Source organism: Sorex fumeus, unplaced genomic scaffold (assembly GCF_029834395.1).
Source record: "Sorex fumeus unplaced genomic scaffold, SorFum_2.1 ptg000061l, whole genome shotgun sequence".
NCBI lineage: Eukaryota > Metazoa > Chordata > Mammalia > Eulipotyphla > Soricidae > Sorex > Sorex fumeus.
Window position 1 is genome coordinate 29,756,777 of NW_026606118.1, and position 25,792 is coordinate 29,782,568.

A 25,792-nucleotide genomic window follows, 5' to 3' on the forward strand; every position below is an offset into this window, starting at 1 on the left:
ATTGCAGCACTGTATACAATAGCCAAAATCTGTAAAAAACCTGAGTTCCCAAGAACAGATGACTGGTTAAAGAAACTTTGGTACATCTACACAATGGAATACTATGCAGCTGTTAGGAAAGATGAAGTCATGAAATTTGCATATAGGTAGATCAACATGGAAAGTACCATGTTAAGTGAAATGAGTCAGAAAGAAAGGGACAGACATAGAAAGATTGCACTCATTCATGGAATATAAAATAACAGAATGGGAGACTAACACCCAAGAATAGTAGAGATAAGTACCAGGAGGATTCCTCCACAGCTTAGAAGTTGGCTTCACATGCTGGAGGAAAAAGCAGCTCAGATAGAGAAGGGACAACCAAGTAAAGAATGCTAGGAGAGCCTGCTTGGGATGGGAGATGCAGGCTGAAAGTAGACTATAGACTGAACATGATGGCCACTTAATATCTCTATTGCAAAGCACACACCCAAAATGAGAGAAAGAGCTAAAGCTCAAGCCACAAAGATGGGGTAGGGTGGAGGGGATGAGGTGGGGGTGGTGGGAGGGATGCTGGGACCATTCGTGGTGGAAAATGGGCACTGGTGGAGGGATGGGTCATTGTATGACTAAAATGCAAGCATGAAAGTTTGTAAGTCTGTAAGTGTACCTCACAGTGATTAACTAATAAAAAATTTTAAAAATACTGTCATTCATATTTTCCTGAATATCATTAGTTAAAATCAAAACCAGAGAAATAGTATGGAACCACAAAATATAATAATTATGAATGATAATTAATAGCTAGTTAGAGCTTTCCATCTACATTGTCACACATAAATATATATTTACATGCATATATTTTCCTTTGAACAATAGAAGGCTCAAAGTTTACATATAGTTGTAAACATATGATATAAGATTAGGGTCTGGATAAGCACTGTACAGTGATATAAATGTATCTTGTCTTCTTTATAATTTTCCTTTTAAAAACATTTTGAGTCACACCTTGCTATGCCTGGGGATCACTCTTGGTGGTGTTTTTTGGGACCATCTGCAGTACCTGGCTGTGCCAGTGTTTTGAAAACCCTTTAACCCCTAAACTATCTCTACAACTCTCATGATTTTAAAAAATAACATTTTTTTTATTTTAGTATACAACATATAAAACTGTCACTGTCACTTCCTCCCGTTCATCAATTTGCTCGAGCGGGCCCAGTAACAGTGAGACTTGTTACTGTGTTTGGCATATCGAATACGTCACGGGTAGCTTGCCAGGCTTTGCCATATGGGCAAGATACTCTCAGTAGCTTGCCAGGCTCTCCAAGAGGGGCGGAGAAATCGAACTCGGGTTGACCATGTTGAGTGTGTGTAAGGCAGCAGTGCTATCGCTCTAACCTGAAAGTAGTGAGTGGTCGCAAGGTCAACCTAAAGTCAACCTGCAGCAAACTATAAACTAAACATATATAACAATGTAAATAAAAACACATGCTAACAAACTATTAATTTTATCAGTAAGGCTTCTAATCAACTGAAGACTACTAGCAATTAAGTTAGGTGGGGAATCAAAAATGATATGCAGATGTTTTATATTGCACTGGGTGTTGACATCCCTAACATTCTTCAAGAGATAATTGTGTACTAATATGCATATGTTTGTATAGATATTTCACACATAAACACACATATACATATATAAACACACATATACATAATCAATTCATTTTTACAGTAGTGAGAAATTTAAGCCAATTTAAATTTTATGTAAATTGACCAACTAGTGACTTCTTGGGGATCATAGCATAGGTGATGTCACAGGTAAGAATCTGCTTTGAATTTTCCTTCTTCGCCCAGGATATGTTTTCTCAACTTATATACCTATGTTTTCTACAATCACAGACTACCTGTATGTAAGTGACTATGGCCACAGGAGGCCCTATCCTGTAGAGATACAACCCTCTCCAATAGGTAAATCTTCTTGCTTAGCTAACCCTAAATAAGAAGAGAGGAAAATGTATTCTCATTACATTAAGAAGTAGAAAGCCACATTTTCATAAGCCTGTTCCTTCTCACACTTGTATTTTATATCTTTGCAAGTTACATAGGCATTGGGGGCTTCTGGATCTGAAGCTATCTTAGACTGTATACTTTCTGTTGTACCATTCTTCTCCAAATCCCTGATTCTTCTACTAAAACAAAGTCTTGGACTGGAGAGATAGTATAGGGGGTACCTGAATTGCATTGCATGCAGCTGACTCTAGTTTAATCCTTGGCACTGCATATGGTTTAATCCTGAGCACTGCCAGCAATAATCTCTGAGACGAATCAGGAGTCAGTTCTGAGAACAGCAGAGTGACCATCTCTGTAAAAGTCTTTGCATAGTGTCTTTTAACTTGGAGATGCCTATACTTTCATGTGAAGAAAAATATATAATAATAATAATAATAATAATAATGATAATAGCTTTAAACAACCAAACTCTCACTAGTTTTCACAGGTAAGTATGGTTGTGCTAAAACATCTCAGGGTAAATATGTAACAGCATATTCATTATCACAGTTTCATTGTTCTACTCCTAAGTACTTATGGAAAATTCCTGTCATCAGGGCCTTAACTGAAACCCTCAGCTCCTCACCACTAGAAATGTCTAAGAAGCTTTCATGTCAACAAATTCTTCTGAAAAATGAACTCTGGCGAAGCTCCAGTAATATAGGCAGCACCATGTAAAAACCATGTGTATGCCTCTTTGAATCATTTCCTGACTCCTCCTCTGGGTGCTGGTGGAAGACTTAGTTCCCCACCCTCTTCCTTTTGACATTGTCTTCCTAGGTGATCTCACTTCATGCAAAGCTTTAAATAGTATGTGCAGTGATAACTCTAAGTTCAGGTCTAATCTCTCTTTTCAACATGGGACTTTGTCTATTTCATTATCAGGCATCTCAAACTAACTCTGTCCTAAGCAGAACTCCTAACTGCTTGCTTCATGCCCTCTTCCACTGGCAGCCACTCTAACCTGTACCAGCAAGTAAATAGTATCAGCATTGACATATGCCAAAAATATAGAAATCAATTATTTTCAAATTAACATTTAAAATGATATGTACATACATGCAATGTATACATTTACTTCTGAACATATTCAAAATTTTAAAAGTATGTGATACACAGTGAATCAATAAAGAAATCTTTGGAGGTAATCAACTATCAGTATCCTTGAACAAATTATTTGTCTAAGGGTACAGTGTTTGTAAGGAAGTTAAGCTAAGATTATGAACCCAGGGAGCCCAGTTTAAGGTTCTTGGATCTTAATTACAATGCATTGCTATCCCTTCCATAACCAGTCTACCATCCATCCAGTTCTATCCATTATACTGTCAGATACTCACACAGTAACTTATCTTCATTCTGCTTTGCTGCTTTGGTTCAAGTTACCCTTATCTCTCTGGTCTATGATAGCCATTAGCAGCCCATAATGTCTTCTACGCTCTAGGCTGCATGGTCCATTCATACAAGTGCCCAAGCATAAATTTAAAGCATAAATCAGCCAGTATTTCTTCCCTGTCTATTTATTTCAGTGACTTCAATTTACTGTGAGTAGAACAAAATTCAATCCAGCTCCTGAGAAAGTTCGCGAGGTTAGGTGCGACCTAGGTGCGACCTACTTACCCACTTCCCTTCTTCCTTCCTATTATCTTATTTTTCTCCATCAGTACTAGCCTTAAAAAAAAAACACAAATAATGACAATTCCTTCCTTATCAGGACTTTGTTCCTTCCTTCTTCCTGGACCACTCTTCCTCATTATTTAAGACACAAAAAAAGGCTCCTTTAATCTCCTGGTTATATGATCACATCTTTACTGCCAGAAACCTGCATCCTATCACTCTGTGTTATTTTCTTCATAGCAAGAAATAATCACTGTATCTATTTGTCTATGACTTAACATAGACTTGTCTCTTAGTCTTTTCTTATTGGGATGCAACTACTTTACAGACCTTGCTTTTTCCATGTTTCTATTTTCAGACTCTATATCACATTAGTCCTTCATAACACCTGATGACTGAATAAATAAACCTTGTCTCTAAATGTGGTGACTTATTATTTAATAGAGTATGTGTTACTAATTGAATGGGAACAGTTCCTATTGTTCCCATATAGTGCCTAGCATGAGCCTGATCCAGACTCAATTCCTGGCCCTACATGGTCTTCTGAGCATTGCCTCTGCAGTCCTGCCTTAGAGACTTTTGAGTACTGCTGGTGTGGCCCTGGCACCACAGGGTCCAAGCAACATCTTATGTTTGGTACCTTGCCTTTAAAACAGCTAGCTTGGTAGACTAAGAATTATAAATGGGACATCTGGCCTTCTGAGCACTAAAAAAAATCAACAAAATGGGCAGAATCATATATATATATATATATATATGCATATATATGGATGCATGCACACACAACATATATGTAGAATATTTTCTAGAACTATTTAAGCACAAATTACAGGTTTTTTTCAAAAATGGAGTATCCATGAGTACAATTTACTTACAATATGGTAATTATTAATAGTTTAATAAATATTCAAATATTCAGGTAGCTGCATGTCAATCAAAAGGAGTCTATATTTACTTTAGTTCTAGATCTACACAATTAGATTACTCATAATTAGAATTGTAGTTGTAGACTCTATTAGTGAAAGTTCTAATATTATGTACCACTAATCTAACCACATACTCCCAAATGCATGAAAGTATATGTATACATATAAAATACTTGCATATATATACGTGTATGTACACACATATTTATTTATGTACATATGATTGAGTTATACGACATCATAATATTTTACTCTTTGGGACCAGTAATACTTATTTCAGTGGCTTTCTCTTTTGTCTATATCTATATAAAATAAAAGTATAGATAAGAGTGTAAAAATACATATGTAAATAAACATGCATACTTAGAAAATCAGAAGGATTGAATTATTTATCTAACACATAAAAAAAGTTGAGCAAGCATAGTTAAGATATCTGGTCAAAACAGATTTAAAAATTGAAACTCTAATTTAAAAAGTTTTTAAAAACTATGATATCAGATTTACACAGAGATAGATGACATAATCTTAGGTTTATTTTGTTGTTCGAATGAAACCATCCGGCTAGTTTAAAATTGCACAAATAAACTAAATACAGATAAAAAACTTTATTAGGTTGCATATTTAAATGAGAAACATTAAATTATCTGAATTTATTTATAGATTCAGTTTTTCATTTAAGAAAACAATAGCAAATTTTACTGTGCTTGAAACAACAGGTAGAACCAAGAATGTGCTCGGTGGTAGAGCATTTGCCTTATACAAGGCCCTTAGTTTGGTTCCTGATACTGAAAGAAAAAGAAGATCCACTAATGAAAAAGACAAAAACTACAATTAAATTCAATATTAAGTCTTTATAGGCCTGCTATAAATAAACAATAAGCACATCATGTACCTTTTCTTAAGAATTTAAGGAAGTGGATATTTAAAACTGTACATTATAGTTATTTAGTTACTCAGTATTTTACAATAACTTAATGTTTATTATGTGCTGAAGTTAATGAAATATATTCTCCATTTAAAATTTCATAAAGAAATATCTAGAAGCGACTTAATTCTTTGGTTTGAATATCTTATTTTTCTTATTTTTTGTTATCTGTAGATGTGCAACCATAACTAAAATAAACAAAATGTATTAAATTTGTCACTTGTTTGCATGTTTAAATATTTTAATATTCAGTTAAATATTTAATATAGTTTATAAATATAAATCATTTTAAGATCCAATTTTCTCATTTATAATTTGTAAAAAATAGCTTTATAAAAACTAAACACATACATTTCAAAAGGAATCAATAGAACAAGCACTGTTTAATATTTTTAAAATAGAACAAAAACTATTTACTACTTTAAAAAACACATTTTACTCTGTCTGTAAATTGCTTATAGTGATTGGATCCTAGATAAAGTGCTTAGTATATTTTGCATTTGTTAGTTGTATCTTCAAGTTCATTTGTGTTCCAAAGATACATGGAAAACACAAACACTTAAGAAAAGTTGAACAACTTTCAGAGGCAATAGATTATAATTAACTCTAGAGTCTTGTTTTTACTTGAACAGACCAAAATGTGACTGCTCTTTAGTTGGTTTGGTTTGTAGATACATTTTGTTTGAAACCAAATAATTTTCTAACATAAAAAACCATAGCTAGAAAAATAAAAATGTCTTTTTAAAAATTATTAAAGCGCCATGATTTACAGTCATTCATAGACGAGTTTTAGATATAATTCCCACCACCATTGTTGCCAGGTTCCCTCCCCAATACCATTCCCCAGTGCTATTATTTTTATTCACTGACATTATATTTGCTTGCATGAAGCTATAAACTGAGAATTTTTTGAATATTGGATAAGTTGTTAATAGCTGATCATACATCATTTATAACACATAGGCTTCTATGCTTAACAAGCAAATAATAAAGAATTAAATTTTAATTTTAATAAGCATATTTTATTGATTTGTGTTACAGATTAAAAACAGAGTCCATTACAAATTATATTCTGAGTTCTTTTGGAAATCAGTAATTTCAAAAATTATTTCTGCTGAAATATTCCTGGCAAATAATAATTATGATAAACCAATTACACTAATCAAATTGCAATTATATTATTTTTTAAATAAAAGTACTTAGTGGGGGTGTAGGGGTCAACCCTTATGATGCTTCGTATAGTGGTTTAGGTAAATCAGTCCAGTAGTACCAAGAGGTCACCAGAACCACTGGACCCAGATTGCAGAATCAATCTCAGGGTGTCACACATGCTAGACATGTGCTTGAATTGTATCCTTGGCACCCTGTAATTATATTTTTTAAATTATATAATGGTAAAAGCTTTAATATACAAGTTACAATGGCCTTAATGAAAAATAGCAGGTAAACCATTATATAATTCTAATTCCCATAACTTTGATAAACAGAAATTTCTGTTTTAAAACTTATTTACAATATAAAAACAAAGATAATAAAACATGTTTAAGAATTTGCTTTGTTTTTTTTTTTTCTTTTTGGGTCACACCCGGCTATGCACAGGGGTTACTCCTGGCCCTGCACTCAGGAGTTACTCCTGGCAGTGCTCAGGGAACCATATGGGATGCTGAGAATCAAATCCTGGTCGGCTGCATGCAAGGCAAACACCCTATCCGCTGTGCTATCTCTTCAGCCCCTGCTTTGCCTGCTTTGATATTGAAGTTTGAATGCCATGTATATTTTTCTTATTACTTGACCCTTATTTTTCTTTTATCTTCCTTAAAGAAAACATTGAAAGAGAAATAAGGATAAATTTCAATTTACTTTCTATAAACCAGCTACTTTAAGCACGTCATTTATATTTATTCATTTCAAAAACAGATTAGGATAATAAGGTTTGTAAATGCCACTGCTAACCTGTTAGAAATAAATATAAATACTATGTGGAGAAAGAAATATCGTGCTTGCCCCAGACTGTCTCATTTATGAATATAAAGACTACTGCTCCACCAAAATTAGCCAGGCTTTTTAAAAGATAAGACAATTTTATGCACCCAAGAACTCTAGCACCCCATAGTTTTAAACACACAAAATATAAACAAAACTATTAGAAACTTTAAGATAGCACGTATGAAATAATCAAGGAAATGAGAAGTAAAACTGAAAAATGAACAAATTAAAAATTATAATAAAACTAGCAAAGCAAAATAGGATATATTTATAGTATGGCAACTCCTTTAAATGCAAATTTATTGGCATTACATTAAATATAAAAAGACTAAAATTGTCATTGAAAGGACTACTGTATTCAAATGAATGATTTAAAAATTACTTATTTACTATTTGTAAAGAAATATAGCTAAAGCATAAACATACACTATAAGAAAAACAGAATGAGAAATTTTATGCTATGTAAACTAATGAAAAATTGATTGTGCAGGTTTTAATATCAGTCAAGACATAAGAACTAATGATGGAGAAAATAGTTTATTTTATTATCATAAAGGATTCACTTAATTTAACCAAGAATATATAATAGTCATATACTTCTGAATTTTTAAAAAATATTTTCACTTTATCTACATAGGGATCTTTTTTCATATTTTTATCCTAATAACATCAGTCTCCCAAGAAATATGAATCTGATATTTACTGTATACCTACTTATGTTAGTCTCTTTTTATATCCTTGACCATTAAATTGTGTTAAGATATTTTACGTTCCTTCGAACTAAAAATAATTCCCACTGTAAAGACATGGTTCAGTGGCAGAGTATAAAAGCTATTTAAAATATGTAGAATGCTGCTATTCCACCATTTTTTCCATTAAAATTGCTATTTTACAGGGACAACACAACGTCTGAAATAAAATATTGCAGAACAGGAAAATCAACAAAGTCACAAGTTTACCTCTTACTAAAAGAGGAATAAAAATAATAAAGATACAGAAGATTTGAAATGCATTATTAGTGCGTTTCTATGAAAGTCATATGGAGCACTGTAGCTAACAGGTTAAGAATACGTATTTAGTTAAAGGTAAAAATATTCACACAAAATTTGACTGTACTTCATGTTGTACTTAAAGTCTTCAATATGTCTGAAAGATCTAAGCCATTTAGTATACTTTATGACCTCAGTAGAATTATATTATGAAATAATAGGCAGAAGATAATTAGGGCGATCAGGAGGATAGTTCAAAAGATTAGAACAAATGCCTTGCCTGATTTCCTGATTTGCTGAAACTCAATTCCCAGCACCACTAAATGATTTGCTGACCACATTACTGGGTCAAGCACCAAAAATCCATCAGCCACACAATTGGACTAAGTGTGACCTGAGTAGGGGTGGCCCTTGGCCACAAGCATTGATGGGAACCATTTCCCAACAAAGGTAAGTAGATAACTGCAATATTATTTTGACTGATAATTGCATTTCTAACTAATTTATGAGTCCATGAAGAAGTTACAGTTAGAATTATTTTGAAGTAAATGATAATGTAAATACTAAATCTTAAAACTTATAGTGTACATTTTTTGATGGGGTTGGGTGATTTCTTCTTGTGGAGTTTAACCAGTACCTTGTATATCCTTGATATCAACCCCTTGTCGGATGTGTATTTGGTAAGGAAATGAACAGAAACTTTCGCAAAGAAGAAATCCGAATGGCAAAAAGGCACATGAGAAAATGCTCTACATCACTAATCATCAGAGAGATGCAGATCAAAACCACAATGAGATATCATTTCACACCACAGAGACTGGCCCACATCCACAAGAACAAAAGCAACCAATGCTGGCACGGATGTGGCGAGAAAGGGACCCTCCTTCATTGCTGGTGGGAATGCCGGCTGGTCCAACCCTTTTGGAAAACAGTATGGATGATTCTCAAAAAATTAGAATTTGATCTGCCATTTGACCCAGCTATAGCACTCCTGGGAATATATCCCAGAGAGGCAAAAAGGTATAGTCGAAGTGACATCTGCAATTGTTTGTTCATTGCAGCATAGCCAGAATCTGGAAAATACCTGAGTGCCCAAGAGCAGATGACTGGTTAAAGAATCTTTGGTACATTTACACAATGGAGTACTATGTAGCTGTTAGAAAAGATAAAGTTATGAAATTTACATACAAGTGGTACTACATGGAAAGTATCATGTTAAGCGAAATGAGTCAGAAAGAGCGGGATAGACACAGAAAGACTGCATTCATCTGGGGAACATAAAGCAACAAAAAGGGAGACTAACACCCAGGAATGGCTGAGATTAGTACCAGGAATCTTGCTCCATGACTTGAAGGTCAGCCACACGTGCTAGGTGAAAAGGAAGCTCAGATAGAGAAGAGAGCACCAAATAAAGGGTGTTGTGAGGACCGTCCCAGGGTGGGAGAAGCATGCTAAAAGTAGTCTATAGACCAAACATGATTGCCACTCAATGCCTCTCTTGCAAAACACAGTACCCAAAAGAAGAGAGAGAGAACAAGGGGGAATACCCTGCCACAGAGGCAGGGTGGGATGGGGGGGATGGGGGGTGGGGGGGATGCTGGGACCCGTGGTGGTGGATGATGGCCACTGGTGGAGGGATAGGTACTTGATCATTGTATAACTGAAACCCAAGCACAAAATTTGTAAGTCTATAACTGTACCTCATGGTGTTTCACTAATACAAAAAGAAAAAAAAAACTTATAGTTTACAGCTAAGTCTACTAGAAAAAATGCATTGCTTTAACATTCATGTATTAAAAATCACACAGGATAAAACAGAATAAGTTTCTATAAATTCTAAAAAACTAATATTTCCTAACTTCTTTCCTAACAAGTTAATATTTCCTAGTAACTGGACATTGCTTTTCATTACTAGAAAGAATTATTAGGCTAAACATTTTTACCAACAGAATTTCTAAAATTATTGAAATTATTCTAAAACAAACTAATGAGGAATTTTTTAAATAAAGTACACATATCATGAACAAGTGGGATTATTCCAGGTTTTCAAGTTTGACATTCTAGATTCAATCACCACTGCAATAAAATTATGGGAAAAGCTCACATGACAAATATCAGAAAGAATATTTGATATGTCAAATATTTATTCATAATAGAAACTATTAGCAAAGTAGGAATAGAAGATTTATAATATGATAAAGAAAACCATACTAAATAGAAAAATATCTAAAGCTTTCTCTACATGATTACAAACAATGCAATGTTTCCCACATTACCTCTTCAACAATTTAATGAAAGTACTAGCCAGTACAGTAAGACTAAAAACAATCAGTACTGAGAAAAGGATCTACCAATATCCTTTTCTTTTCTTTTTTTCTTTTTATTTTTTTGGTTTTGGAGCCACACCTGGTTGTGCTCAGGGCATACTTCAGCTCCATGCCCAGATATAATTACTGGTGGGATTGTAGAACCATCTGTGGTGCCAGGGATTGAAGCAATGTGCAAGGCAAGAACCTTTCCCACTGTGCTATTTCCTGAGACCTGTGTATACCAATATTCTTGAATATCATGATGCCTACATAAATATCAAATGGATCAAGAGGTAAAGTTTTAAAACTTGTAAGTGGGTTGAACAAAATTCACTGATAAAACTGCTACTTAAAACTTCATTATTTTTCTTTGTATAAATAAAAAATAAAGTTGAACCTGAAGAGAATATACCTAGAAAAACATCCAAATACTATGTTCTTAGCTAATGTTTGTACATAATGTACACAAATTAAGCTAGGAAGCATTAAGATTAATAACAAAGACCTAAATAGAAAGAGGAGTATGCTATATTCATGAATTATAAGATTCATAAAATAATGTTGATTTCCCAAGTTGATATATGCATCCACTTGTATTGTGTTTTTTAAGGAGCAATTCAAAAGCTTATTTTATTTGATTTAATAATTCATGTATCTATTTATTTTGGGGTTCTGGATCACATCTGGTTGTATTCAGAGCTCACTCTTGGCTCTGCACTTACAGAACATTCATGGTGAGCTCAGTGGACCAGATAGGGTATCAGGAAGTTTGCAAGGCAAGCACCATATCTGCTGTATTATCTCTCTGGCACTCAAAAATTTACTTTAAAATTTATATGGTAATATAGAGAATCAAGAACCCCAAGATAATCTTATTGAATTGATTTTATCAATGGAAGAAAAGATTTGTTTTACACACACACACACACACACACACACACACACACACACACACAGTACCTGAAGCACTGTACACAAAATAGTTAATTTTTATAACTTGTAAGAAAATAGTACCATCACAGTTCATGACTAATTTTCGGAAAATATTCAAACCAAGCTGTTGAAACTTAAAGGAACACCAATCTTTGGGCTGAAAACTCTGGGGCGCCTTAGTTTCTTCTTTGCCAAAGCCCTGGCACCAGCACCCATACCCCACAGCCACCACCATGTAAATGGTCCAACTTCACTGGTTTACAAATAATCTCTGCAGAGATGCCAATTTGACAAAAATCTCAGGTAAACTAGTTTTCAGGCTGAAAACACTGAAATCTTCTCTGAGTAGGGTTAGACAAACTCTTTCCAATCCCAGTAAGCCACACCCACACCCCACAGATGCTGCCATGTAAAAAATGGCCTAGCTTTACAGTTTCATGACTAATCTCAGAAGAGATACACGCCAAGTCACTGGAACTCTCAGATACACCATTTTTGGGGGGCTGAAAACTCTGGGGCTGCCTGAGGAGAGAAACAGAGCAAGAATCATCCCAGTTACACAGATCCTGGGGTTCCTGGAGTGCAGAGCTGCATATGTGGCTACAGGATACCTACAAATTCCACAGCACTGACAGCACAGCAGGAGCATAGCAAATTAGATGGGAACATAGCATAGAAGCCAGCTAACCTCAATAAATAAAACCAATAGCAGAAGACTCAACTAGCAACAAATAGCCCTGTAACCCCTCAGACAGTGTTTTTAAATAACTCCATTGTGAGACAAAATAATTTCACCAATTTTCTTTTACTGAAATGTTTTTTGATAATTACATTAGCCATTTTGTTATAACATGCAACATAAATTACTTTGTGCGTGCTAAGGGGACAGGCTTGGAGGGTGTGGGGTGGGTTTAAAACTGGGGACCATGGTGAAGGGAAGGTCACACTGGTGGTGGAATTGGTATTGGGACATTGAATGTCCTAAACAACTGTATTATGGACAACTTTGTAAGCTACACTATTTAAATAAAGTTACGCCAGTTGATATACAAGGTGCTTAGGCTATTATAAATAATCCCCTCCCTCCCACCAAAAAAAAAAAAAAAAGAAATCCTGATGAAACAAAACTACCACATTAAATCTTCTTAACAATCTTAGAGGTAGATGGCATATATACTTTCATTTTATAATTAGAGTGATGTACAGACAGATGAAGTGCTTTGCTCAAGATTACAGCACTAACAAATGAACCGCATGAAATGTGGTATATCTCAATTGTTCCCAATACTCTATGCCTCTCAGAGCAAAATTACTGCAGTTAAAATGTCAGATTCATCCATTGTGAATGCATTAAACCAGAATATCTAAAAAATGTGCCTGTCATAGAGGCAGGCTACGGGTTGAAAGGAAAACTGGAGACATTGGTGTAGAGAAGTGGACACCAGTGATAAGACTGGCATTGGAATGAATTAAACATTGTATTCTTGAAACTCAGTCATGAATAACCTTGTAAGTTATGGTGCTTTAACAAAATTGCTCGAGCAAACAAAATAAGTAAATATAATTAAATAAGTTGTTTCTTCTTGTGTAGCTTCCATAACAAAATACCTTAAGTAGACTGCTTTAACATTTCAAAACATTTTTATACTTTTAAAAATAAGAATTTCTCATGTTTATAATCATTAAAGATGGATTTTAAACACAATGCACTTAAATAAAAGCAACTAAAAGCTGTTATTTAAAAGCTGGGCTTAATAATAACTCTATTAAGCTGTAGTTTCTCTGAATATCAACTTCTTTTGCTTTAAAATGGACATAATTGATCTTTTTCTAATGGGAATATTTGGAGAATGAAGTGATTTGACATTTGTGCTGTGAAGTAAGTGATGAATAGCATATAAAAGCAATCTATCTGCACAGCAAGCAAATCCTAGAAATTTAAGAACCCCAAAGTACCTCACTTCAAATTTACATTTAGAGCTTTGGAAATCGAAAAGGCTGAATAACCTGCCAAAAGCATTATTCTTATTAAGATTAGCATCTGAAACTTAAACTGGGGCTTTAAAACACAAATTTAGTTCTCTTGTAAAAAGTTCAATCCTTGTTTTTACTCCTTGCTTCTCCTTTCCTCTCTGCATGAAAAATAAAATTTGAATTCCAAAAATCATGTTATTCTCATTTAATTTAATAAATGCATTAAATTCATTTTATTTTTAAGATGTACATTCAAAGAGACATTTAAAATAGGTGATGTGAGCAATATGTTTCAAATGAACTATGTTCTCCTCCAATTTACATTCTTTTTGCCTTCAGGATATAGACAAAAAAACTCCTAACACTTTTATTTTAAGTTTGAGAAGAGCCTTGTACACTGTGTATCTTTAATATTCACACACAATCTCTTGGGGACAAAATGTTCAATAAAGGAGTATTTATCCTTTTTCTGTTTAAGATAATTATCTTTAGTAGACTTAAAAATATGTTGGAGAGTTTTAGAGAACAGATTAGAATATTGGTTCTGTTTGTTCAAAACTCTTATCTGTTTTATTTTATTTTTGTTTTATTTTTCTAGGTTTTGAAATATAGAAAATAAAAATTACTAAGCAATAAAAATGGAAAATGCTAACATTCTTCAATATAACCAAAAGTGGAACAGAAGTTTTTTATCATTTAATTAAAAAGCAAAGATACTTTGATTTAGGAGATATGGAAATTTATTGTATTACTATTAATTGGAAAACAATTTTTTTCTTAAGTTGCATGATCTTTTCTAAATCAAGGCATTCTTTAGACCTCTGTATACTGCAGCTTCTCCTTTTATGAGAAACATTTTACACTTTTGTGAATAACTATGCTCTTTCATCTAACCCAACACAGCTGGCAAGTGGCATAATGAGAAAGGGAAATAAAAGTCATTTTATTTTTTCTTCTGTAAAACTAAAAATTTATAAATCATATTAAAATCAAAGTCATCTGTATCACTGCAAAAAGTATACATCCTAATGCAAACAGTGCTTTCTACTGTTTTTAAAATAAGTTTTATTATAGTGTACTTTTATATTAAAAGTCTAGCTATGATGTGGATTTCCCTAAACACTACTTGGAGAGATAGAACTTTCGCATATTCAATTAACTTGAAAAATTCAGACTGACAGATGTAAAGTGGAAATTTTACTTATATGTTTAAACTGTTAAAATTTTTGACTGTTCATTTATAGGGAAAGATCTCAAATAATTGAATATATGGTGAGCCATAAAACTGTTAGAACCTACAAAGGAAAGCTTAAGGCAACTCTGAGCTCTTAAGTCTCTAGACTTATGTGTGAGAAAACGGGTTCTCATTCTGGCCATTGGCTCAGGCTGGCTCAAGCAGGAGAGATGGAATCTATATCTCCTCATCCAAAGGACTTTTAGGTTATATAGTACACTCTGACAAGAAAAAGAATAAAGGACAAAAATAAAAGAATTCAAAAAGGATGATACTGAAATAATTTAATAACCAAATACAACACTTCCTTCTTTTACTTTCAAACGTTTTTGTTTTAAATATATAAAAATACATGTAGGGGTTTGAGCAATAGCACAGCGGGTAGGGCGTTTGCTTTGCACGCAGTCAACCCAGGTTCGATTCCCAGCATCCCATATGGTTCCCTGAGCACTGCCAGGTGTGATTCCTGAGTGCAAAGCCAGGAGTAACTCCTGTGCATCGCCAAGTGTGACCCAAAAAAGCCAAAAAAAAAAAAAAGAAGAAAAGAAAGCAAGAAAGAAAGAAAGAAAGAAAGAAGGAAAGAAAGAAAAAAGAAAGAAAAACAGAATACTTGCAATTTTTCAAGTGTAGATGCTGTGAACCACTGGGAGGTCAAAGATTCTAAAGTATATATAGGAAAATCCAGTCTCGTTACCATCCCTACCCAAAGTTGTCCTCTTAGAGGCACCCTTACTAGCTTCTTTGTATTAATTTCAAGAAACATTCTATAAGCATGTAAGACTGTGTGCATGAATTTATATGAAAATAAATATAGCTCATTTTAACCCACTTAACACAATTTGAAAACCATAGTAGACTTGTGCATGTTGATCTATTTTAAATATATAGTATTCTCCTATCATGTGTTCAACAACTCACTTACTGTTAAACTACAATTATTCTGAGTTTTTAATATTAGAAACTAAAAAATTAGCATGATTTGGTATATACTTAGAAAAGAATTCACAATAGTAAAATATTATGTAAAATACTGATCATATTTATATTTAAACATGAAAGTTGTAAGAATTCAGGAATGTGTTAACTCCTTTATATCTATACTTGAATCCATAGAAACACCCTTCTCACCAAACTAGTCTTGGATCTCACCTCCAACCTGGAGGAAAATAATAGTATATTTAGAGTCAAAACTTTCCAATGTCCATTGCAATATTTAGTTCATCTATAAATTATAATTGAATATAATCCTTTTTGTGTATGTTTAAAGTAGTGGGACAGCAATGATTATTTTTCATTGCATGGAATTTCTAATTTATGTTAATTATGTTAATGCAAAAAAGTATCAGAAAATCTGAGCAGAACTTTTAATAAAAAAATTAATGCAAAATACTCAACTGCTACAAACTAAAAATTAGCTCAAATTTTTAAAAGGAAACCATCAAAATCTCATTATCAATCTTAAATTCTTTCCATCTTATAAGCATATCTATATTGTAGCAAAATAAGAATTATGCATTGCTTTATAGATTCCTATGTGTCTTGTATCAGGTTATGTATAGGTTATTCAAAACTATAAGCCCACCTCCCTATTATCTAATGTTGTAGTTATTAACTATACATTTAAGTCAGAGAAAATGTTCACAGAAAAAATCATATCCAGGTAGATCCCACCAGTGCCTGAGTCAGAGTAACTGAATACCCAAATTCCACTAGGTGGAATGAAGCAGCAACTGTTTGGGCAATGTCTTGGAGCAGATACAACTAAGACACCATTCTTTCCCCATTTGACGATTCCTTCAACTTAACTACCAATATGTTTTCAGTTATTCTCTAAGTAACCAGAATTTGAATGAAAGAAACACTAAGGGAAATGATACTGACAATCTGGGATTCTCACTTAAGACATGACACTTGTTGGGCTTGCGGTATGACTCAAATGCGAAGTGTACCTATCTTGAGGGTGTGAGGCTGCCAGTTCAATCCTGGAAGCCTCCTACCTGTGCTTTATTCCATCGAGGTAGAACTGAGATCAGAGACCCTATAGCACCGCAAAAGAATGTGTGCAATTCCTGGTCCATAGTCAGGTGTGGACCCACAACAAAGACAGAAACCTATTGGAATCATGAAACTAAAGATGCATGAGCACTTCGGCCAGGAGTGCAGGTCTGGGGACACAGCGAGATGTGCATCATAGAACATACTCAAGCAGCAAGATGAAAGTAATGTGACCCCTGGTAAGTGCAAGGGCAAACACTGCAACTAAATGTATCTGATCCCTAATCATCACAAAAACAATACACAGAGAGAAAAGGGTGAAAAGATAAGTTATAAAGAAAATGATGCTTGTAGAATTAATGTCTATAGACATAAGAAATATATGGCAGGTCAGTTTATTGTTACAAGGAATGGAACAGTCATGGTGTAGCATATAAATCTGTTTAGAGAAAAATGGGGCAAAGGTCCTTCTTGGGGGAAAAAAAAGTTCCCCAAAGCCACAGCCTGTTTACTTTTGTTTTCTTTTGTAAGTGAGTGTATTCTAGAGGTTAACATATAACTTTAAATAAATGATAAAGACAAATGTTACAGAGATATAGTTGAAGTAAAAGATGGAAGAGAACAAAGAATAAAAATAAATTTATGAGTGTGAATATTAGAGATGTCAGGGTGAACTATAGGATTGGGAAAAGAAAAAGATATCCTAAAAAATTTTTAACCAACCGATTTTAGATGAAGAAACATACGTCTCCAAATTTAAGAAATTTTCTTTAATTCACACATCATCTCTGATCCACCATTTGAGGCTTCCTGACACCAAGACCATTCCCATGACACCTAAGTTCAAGTTGATCACAGCTGATGAACCTACTAGTACCAAATGTCAGCTGCTATCTGGGGCTACTTCAGTCAAAATTCATGAAGGGTTTCTACTTTCTAGACTCCTAAGGGTTTGATGATAAAGAGCAAAGGTCATGCCATAATTCCATGCCCCATCCTGGACTAAATAGTTGTTTAATAAACACCCGGGGAAGTTTTAAGAATACCATTATGAATACATTATTTCAGAATAATTCCAATATCTTCAACTGATCACATCAAAGATTAGTATAATAAATTAAATCACTGTCACTGTCATTGTCCTCTCATTGTTCATCGATTTGCTCCAGCGGGCACCAGTAACTTCTCCATTGTGAGACTTGTTACTGTTTCTGGCATATCGAATACACCAAGGGGAGTTTGCCAGGCTCTGCTATGCAGGTGGGATACTCTCGGTAGCGTGCCGGGCTCTCTGAGAGGGATGGAGGAATTGAACCCGGGTCAGTCATGTGCAAGGCAAATGCCTTACCTGCTGTGCTATTGCTCCAGCCTATAATAAATTAAATATAGGCAGAAATAAGACTTTTCCCCTAGAATTTCAATTTGTACAAAGTCACTTTTTATGTTTAATTTTTCTTTATCATTGTCTGCCTCCCAAACTCTCCTTTGTTCCTCAATTTCTCCATAGTTGCTTATAGCTTCAGTGAGAATTCAAGATTTCCAAAGGTGTAGATAACTGCTTACCTATCTTTTAATTCATACCACCTCAACAGATGTAATCCTTGACATATTGAAAGCACATAGCAGTATTTTCTGAATAAAGGTTTGACGCTGCCACATTTATATAGTATGTATATGTGCATATATCTATATTTTAAAATTGAGGTACGAGAGAGAGTACAGGGGATAAGGTGCATGCCTTGCATGAGGCAAACCCAGGTTTGATTCCCAACAGCAAATGGTCCTGAGAGCATCACCAAGTGTATCTCTAGAAACACAGAAAACCACTGGGTATGACTCTATAGTTCCATTCATCCTAAAGCTGACACATATGCCCTAAGTAATACCCAGCACCAGAGGGATAGAACAACACTGCACCCTCAGGCCCTGGCATTGAACTGTGGGTTTCATTAGCTAAGAATCTCAAGCTAAGAATCTCAAGCTAAGATTCTCAAGAATCTCCTGAGAACCTTATTCTAAAAAACTCCAAATTCAGAATTCTATGAAATGTTTTATCTCAAAATAATTATTAGGAAGAACCCCATTCAACAGATGAGGAAACAGATCTAGAGCAAGCCAGTGACTCAAATCACACAACTGGTTAGCTCCTGAATGAAATTGCCTCCCTGTCTTGGTCTATTGCTCTTGTAGAAACTAAATTGCTTTGATATCAAAATGAATCTTGGGGAAAGTACAAATGATCTGAACCTTGATGCATTTCACTCTTTGTATTAAAATATCTAACTAAATATTCAGTATGGAGATCTATAATCCTTCTTCCATATCAATCACCTCACAGATTACTAGTATACTAATGGGGCCTCAATTCATGAGTCAAGGTGGGCATGTTTACATAACCAGTTAGGTTGCTTATTGAAGTCAATGGTAGATTCCAAACCTATTTTGGAGCGAATAATGGAACTGGTCTTTAAAGTATTGTCTTAGGAGAAATAGGGATGCCTATCAGGAGGCTCTGAGGAGAAATGGAGATAATACCGTGGGGAGGTGCAGGTAGAGAGGGTCATATTGGTAGGTGTGGGAAAATTTCCAAATGCAAATTGCCAAATTCTCTATCAGCTACATGTGTTCTCCTAGAAGACACACCTGTCTGTAGACTTATTTGGGCTATTTGACTGAATTAGTAAGGCAGGGTCTTTGTATAATTATTACTGTAAATAAAGGGTTGCCTAATATGTTATCTATTTCTCCCAATAAGTTACCCTCAGTAATTCAATATAAGTTGAACCATATAGAATACCTGTAGCTTTCAAGTTTAGATGTTCTTAAGTCTAATTTGATTTTGATGTTTAATTTTGACAGTTCTCTTTAATATAATGAATCCCTTTTAGTCTTGCTTGGGATTAGTTTACCACCTAATAAATTCCTTCCAAAACTATGTTCTATGAATCAACAAACAGCTTCCTCTGTGATTTGGTTCTGGTTAACAACAAATTAGACTTCCGAAGATTAATTACTAGGCAGAGGCATTTTTTTAGGTGATTTGTTCCCACTTTGAGAAACTTGGTTATTTTACTTTTGCATCAGTTAGATGTCCTTTGAAAATAACATAAGTCAGTGATTGTAACACTCTTCTGCACTACTGATGTGTTGATTTCAACCATATACTTTAGGTTGAACTAACACTTTTACAAAGAGTTGAAAAACTCAGTATTTGAATATAATTTATAATATAAGAAGGGTATTAAGTTCTTGGCAAACATTTTAACTCTCATTAATTGAGAACCAACAATGACTAGCTTTGTCCTAAATACTGTGCAAAGGATGTGCACTTGAAATTATTTTCCCTATGTGTCTGTGACACATTTTGGGTTTTTCCATCCTTGCCCTAAGTAATCTGATTCAAAAACAAGTTTCTCCCAACTAATTCACTGACTTATAGTCAGCACACTGATTTTTGTTTCATGTTGTTCAACTGAGTCAGTACACTCTGAAATTGGACAATTTACAGTGGCAGGTAAAACATCTCTCATACAGAGAATATAGGTTTTAGAGTTACAACTAGTTAACTTTGAGGTTCCACTTGAAACAAAAAGCTACTTCATTTTATTAAAGAAAATGTCAATCAAGAAGTAACTACTGACACCCGTCTTTGTTTCACCAGCCAGTAATAAAAGATAAAGCAGAGGAAATGGAGGAGCTGCAGTTAGGCATTTGAAACACACAAAGTCCTTGTTTTCCCACTAGACGCTGCAGAAAAGCAATTGTCCATTCACAGCACATCCTCTGTATTTCGGAGCTAATATTTTTGCAGTTTCCTAACTTGGTACATTACATTCTTAAGCAGTTAATTTTGTTAACCCTTTGAAGTACACGGTATACTTGTTACACTACTAATACCACCATTTACATGGCTGAGTATTAAAAAAATTGTTCTCAATGTTAAGAGTAGAAACCTTCAGAAAAATCAAGTAAGGAAAACTCAAACACAGTAATAGTTGGAAATAATCCTGCCTTACTTGCTATATTGTGTAACTTTAGAAGGGTCATAAGGAAATCCAACTGAGCCATAGATTACTTAATTTGTTTCACAAATTTGATTCCTTAGATAGGCATGAATTTTTTTAATGGGGTCTCCCTGTATACATAATAATACCAGATTATTGAAACAACATTAGCTTTGTGTTTAAATTATTCTCTGACTAAAGCATTTAGTGTGTTTACTCTACATGAATGCATATATTCACCTTCTGGTACAAAGATGTTCACTCTAAAGAGCAGAATTTTGAAGAACAGAAAGAACCTCTGGATGGTTAATTAATCCCCAGGCTTAATCACTTAAGTCTCTAATTAAATAGCTCACTGGCATTCAGCTATTGTAGGGAAAGATAATTAGTAAATTTGCAGTGCCAATAAAGAAGTTTTTTAATTATCCTTACTCAATAATAATACCTAAATCATTGGTCAAGAAACTTGATGCTTACCTCACCTGGGTGACATCTAAAGCAAGACTTTCGTGAAAAAAAAAATCAAGAAAGAGCTAAAGTGCATTTTCCTAAAGAATTTTCATGTCTGCCACACCTTCCTCCTATTGAGGATTTGCTACCTTCAATCTCATTAACAATACTTATTTTCTCTCAACTAATTTCATCCTGAAGCTTGCTCTCAAGAAACCTGACAAACTCTTGGGAAAAAGATGATTCTCATGTTCTCCTAGCCTGCATCCCTTACTAATTTTTTAATCAATATTTTCCTATCCTGTCACCAGAAATAAAAATAACTCAACTCTATGATTCTGGGGAAGAAATATTGTGTCCATTAAGAATAACCACAACCTCTCTCTCTCTCTCTCTCTCTCTCTCTCTCTCTCTCTCTCTTCTCTCTCTCTCTCTCTCTCTCTCTCTCTCTCTCTCTCTCTCTCTCTCTCTCTCTCTCTCTCTCTCTCTCTCTCTCTCTCTCCCTCCCTCTCATTCACTCTCTCCTTACAGGAGCCTCAGTGTAATGAGAATGTTCAGAGTCCCTCAGGCTGTTTAGGATTTGGTACAAAACCCTGTTGCCCTCAAATGGTTAAAATTCAGGCTAAGTGATATGTTTAGTTATTTCGATGAGAAAAAAGGAAGGAAATTCAAAAGCTGGTTGCTGTAGTAACAATCAGATTCCCCCCATATATATAGTTACATATACATATAAAATATTAAGTATCTATACGTATATATATGTTCATTTAAAATAAATTTTTTGCAATGTCTCTGTGATTCAGTTCTCTCAAGAAAAAAAAAATCAACTTGCTCTGAAATGGGTTCTACTCACCTCAACCATTAAACAAGACATTTAACCATAGTGGCAGTTCTGTGACCTTTGAATGCCGGGAAATCTCTAAGCGGTGCTGCTTGTTCATGAAGACTTGTGCTGCAGAATCCAGCAACTTCATCCAGGATTAGGGATATATTTAAGTGGAAAAAATAAAAAAGAAAAGGAAAGAAAAGGAAAAGAAAGGGGGAAAAATAAGAAAAATTTAAAAAACAACAACACACACACACACCAAAAGAAACACAAAAGCACACAGAGAGATCGAAAAAGAAAAGGGAGGTTAGAAAGAGAATCTCTCTGGGTGAGTATACCACTTTCTCCCAGACAAGTGCTGGGACGGAGCCCAGCGTGCTGCAGTGCCCAGACCCACCGACTGGCTGCGGGGAGTAGGCAGCCGGCCCGCAAGGCTGGGAGGTGCTGTCAGTTGCCACAGGCAAGGAAAAGCAGAGACCAATCGGCTTCAACTCTGGCAGCTTACTGGAGTGGAGCATTTTTTCTGTTTATGTTTCCTCATTTCAAGAGTGACGTCAAAGGGTTTAGTTTTTCCTCTGCATGTGCTATTAATTTTAAAGAACTGTACTATGGGAAGAATGTGTGTGTGTGTGCCTGCGGTTAGCCTGGGCACCCCTCTCGCAGGACAACCCAAGAAATGTTTCTAGATTCAGCAATAAAAACGTTTTAATGTAAAAGACAGTGTAGTTCGGTAGATCCCCCAAATGAAAACAAACAAAAGCGACCCCTAAATCCCTAGGCTACATAAAAACAGCAAGATTTTTATGTCCCCCCACCTCTCTTCCCTTGAGAGCGTCTGTACATATGCCTACCTCACAGCTGTTGCTGATTTTCAAGCAAACTCATTTTTACTCTTACCTAAAAATGAGTTAATCTTTTAGCTGATTGCACAAATGAGCTGGGAAGCAACATTATGTGCGCTGGGCTAGCACGCGCGTGCGCGCGGGAGCGCACACAAACGTACACAAACGCACACAAACACACATGCACACGCCCAAATACAGCCCCTCACCCACCCCACAAATCCTGTGTGTGCAGCTGATCTCTACTCCTCAACTTTCCTTCTGTTTACCGGTGGTGTCAGTCAGGGTTATTCATGCTAAGGGGATTTCTTCTGCAACTCCCCACAGGGAGTCATTCAAAATGCAAATGCAAAGAATACCATCCTCAGCCCTCCTGGGGGCTCAGCATGCCCTTGCCCAAAGTGTGTGAAGGTACAGCTTTTTAGGGATACTTTCTCTACAAGGAGTCCCAACTTCACCATATATTTCTCTTTCCACTCTGGAAAATCTTAGTCAGAACCATCTGGTTTTTTTTTTTTCTGCCTCCCCCATGTCTTTAATCTCTCTCAACCCCATTCTGCAAACAGATTTTTTTTTTCCCCTTTTTGGAAACCTCCTTTCCCTCTATAAATTCCTTTCCCCCCAGTCCTCAATACCTTCAACAAAATTACTAAGAACCTGTGACTCAGGCTGGCCAGTCATATTCCTTCATTGCTTTAAAGGCAGAAAAATGGTCTAGGGGTAGGCACATCAGTCACAAAAGGCTGACATTTTCCAAATATTAATTTATTATTATTATTATTATTATTATCATTTTGCTTTTGAGTCACACTCGGCATTGCACAGGGGTTACTCCTGGCTCATGCACTCAGGAATTACTCCTATTGGTGCTCTGGGTACCATATGGGATGCCGGGAATTGAACCCGAGTCAGCCACATGCAAGGCAAATGCCCTACCCACTGTGCTATCACTCGAGCCCCAAAATATTTAATTTATTTTAAAGAAAGAAGATTCTATATTTAAGATCCAATAAAGCTGTAGATGTTTGGGTTGGTCTGTGATGTTGAAGACACGGTGAATAAAACTGTTTCACATGTAGTTTACGTCTAAAGAAAGGGAACACAACAAAAAAAATGAACATATTGTCAGTTGGCAATAGATACCATGAAATGAAAGAAGATGCAGAATTGTGGGTGTGTGATTGTTTGTGTGTATGTATGTTTTAAGGAATATTAAATTCTGGAAGTCTTGTGAGTGAAATAATCAATTTTTATTGAGTCTCTCCCAGGTGGATCTCTCGCACACACAGCAGACTCCCCGTGGTGTACCCCAATATGCCAGTAACAATGATGGGTCTCATTTTCCTAACCCTGAAAGAGCCTTGAATATGGAACTTTTAAAAAAGTCTCAGGGCTAGGACGAAAGAGATGTTGCTGGGGCCTGCTCGAGGCAATTGACGAACAATAGGATGGTCGTGATTGTCATCGTGATCGTGATTTACCAATTTAGTTGAATATTTGTCTAGTCTATGAAGAACACTATATATATATATATATATGTGATTTTTTCTGACCTGACCCCAACAGTATGCTAATGGAAAAGATCCAGTTGAGTGATAAATAATTAGTATGTGATGAATTCTTAGGAGGGCAGAAGAGGAGGAGAGTTGTTGAAGCACAAATGGAGTACCTGAGAAAGAGTGTCCCTCAACTGTATCCACACTTTAATCTCTAGAACCTGTGAACATGTCGCATTACATGGCAAAAGGGGCTTCACATATAGAGTTTAATCACTTAATCACTTAACTTCCCGTTAGTCGTCGATTTGCTCGAGCGGGCACCAGTAACGTCTCCATTTGTCCCTGTCGCGTGCTAGTGTAGCCCAATGGCATCTGTTCGCTCTGGGATCATGAAGAGCCTCAAACCGATCGTTCATGATCTTCACGAAGAAGTCTGACCATCTGGTAGGTGGGCGGCCACTTGGTCTTTTGACATCCCGTGGAATCTAGTCAGTAACAGCTCTAGCCCAGCGGTCGTCTTTAAATCTCATTACGTGACCAGCCCATCTGATTTTTGACACCTTGGCAAGTGAGACAGCGTCCCTGATTCTTGATCATCGACGGATGTCGGAACTCTGGATTTTTTCTCTCATTTGAGTGAAACGTGATATTCCAAGCATAGCTCTTTCTATTCTTCTTTGGGAGACCTGAATAGCATTCTCATCCTGTTTGCGTAGGGCCCAGGTCTCTGAGGCATATGTTAATGCAGGAAGAACAGTGGAATCAAAGAGATGTGCCTGGAGCCGGAGGTTCTTCGTCCTCTTAGCTATTTCTTCGACGTTCTTGAAGGCGTTTCAAGCCGCTCTCTTCCTCCTGCGCAGCTCGGGTGCCAGGTCATTTGTGATGTTGACTTCTCGACCTAGGTACACATAGCTGTTGCATTTGGAGATGGTCGTTCCGTTGAGAGCGAATGGGGCATCAGGAACGAGGCTGTTTCTCATAAACATTGTCTTCGTAAGATTCAGCTGTAGTCCTACCTTTCCACACTCACGGTCAAAGTCGGCCAGCATTTGTGCCACTTGGCTGATGTTTGGTGTTATTAAAACAATGTCATCAGCAAAGCGGAGGTGGTGTAATAATTGCTGACCATCTATCTTCACTCCCATTCCTGCCCACTCCAGTCGTCGCATGATGTTCTCGAGGGTGGCACTGAAGAGTTTCAGTGAAATGGTATCACGCTGTCGAACCGCTCTCCTGACATCAACGATCACTTCTTTGT

General features: G+C 35.6%; 1 protein-coding gene across 1 annotated transcript in view; it reads right to left on the reverse strand.

The window, feature by feature from the left end:
• Nucleotides 1-22,651, reverse strand: part of PDE7B (phosphodiesterase 7B) — a 355,250-nt gene extending 332,599 nt beyond the window's left edge. Inside the window, exons 1-2 of the mRNA XM_056126213.1 lie at nt 22,591-22,651; nt 22,221-22,335 (exon numbers count right to left, since the gene is read on the reverse strand). Coding sequence (XP_055982188.1) covers nt 22,221-22,241 — 21 coding nt within the window. The 5' untranslated portion in view covers nt 22,242-22,335; nt 22,591-22,651. The remainder of the gene's footprint in view (nt 1-22,220; nt 22,336-22,590) is intronic.
• Nucleotides 22,652-25,792: the final 3,141 nt, after the last annotated feature.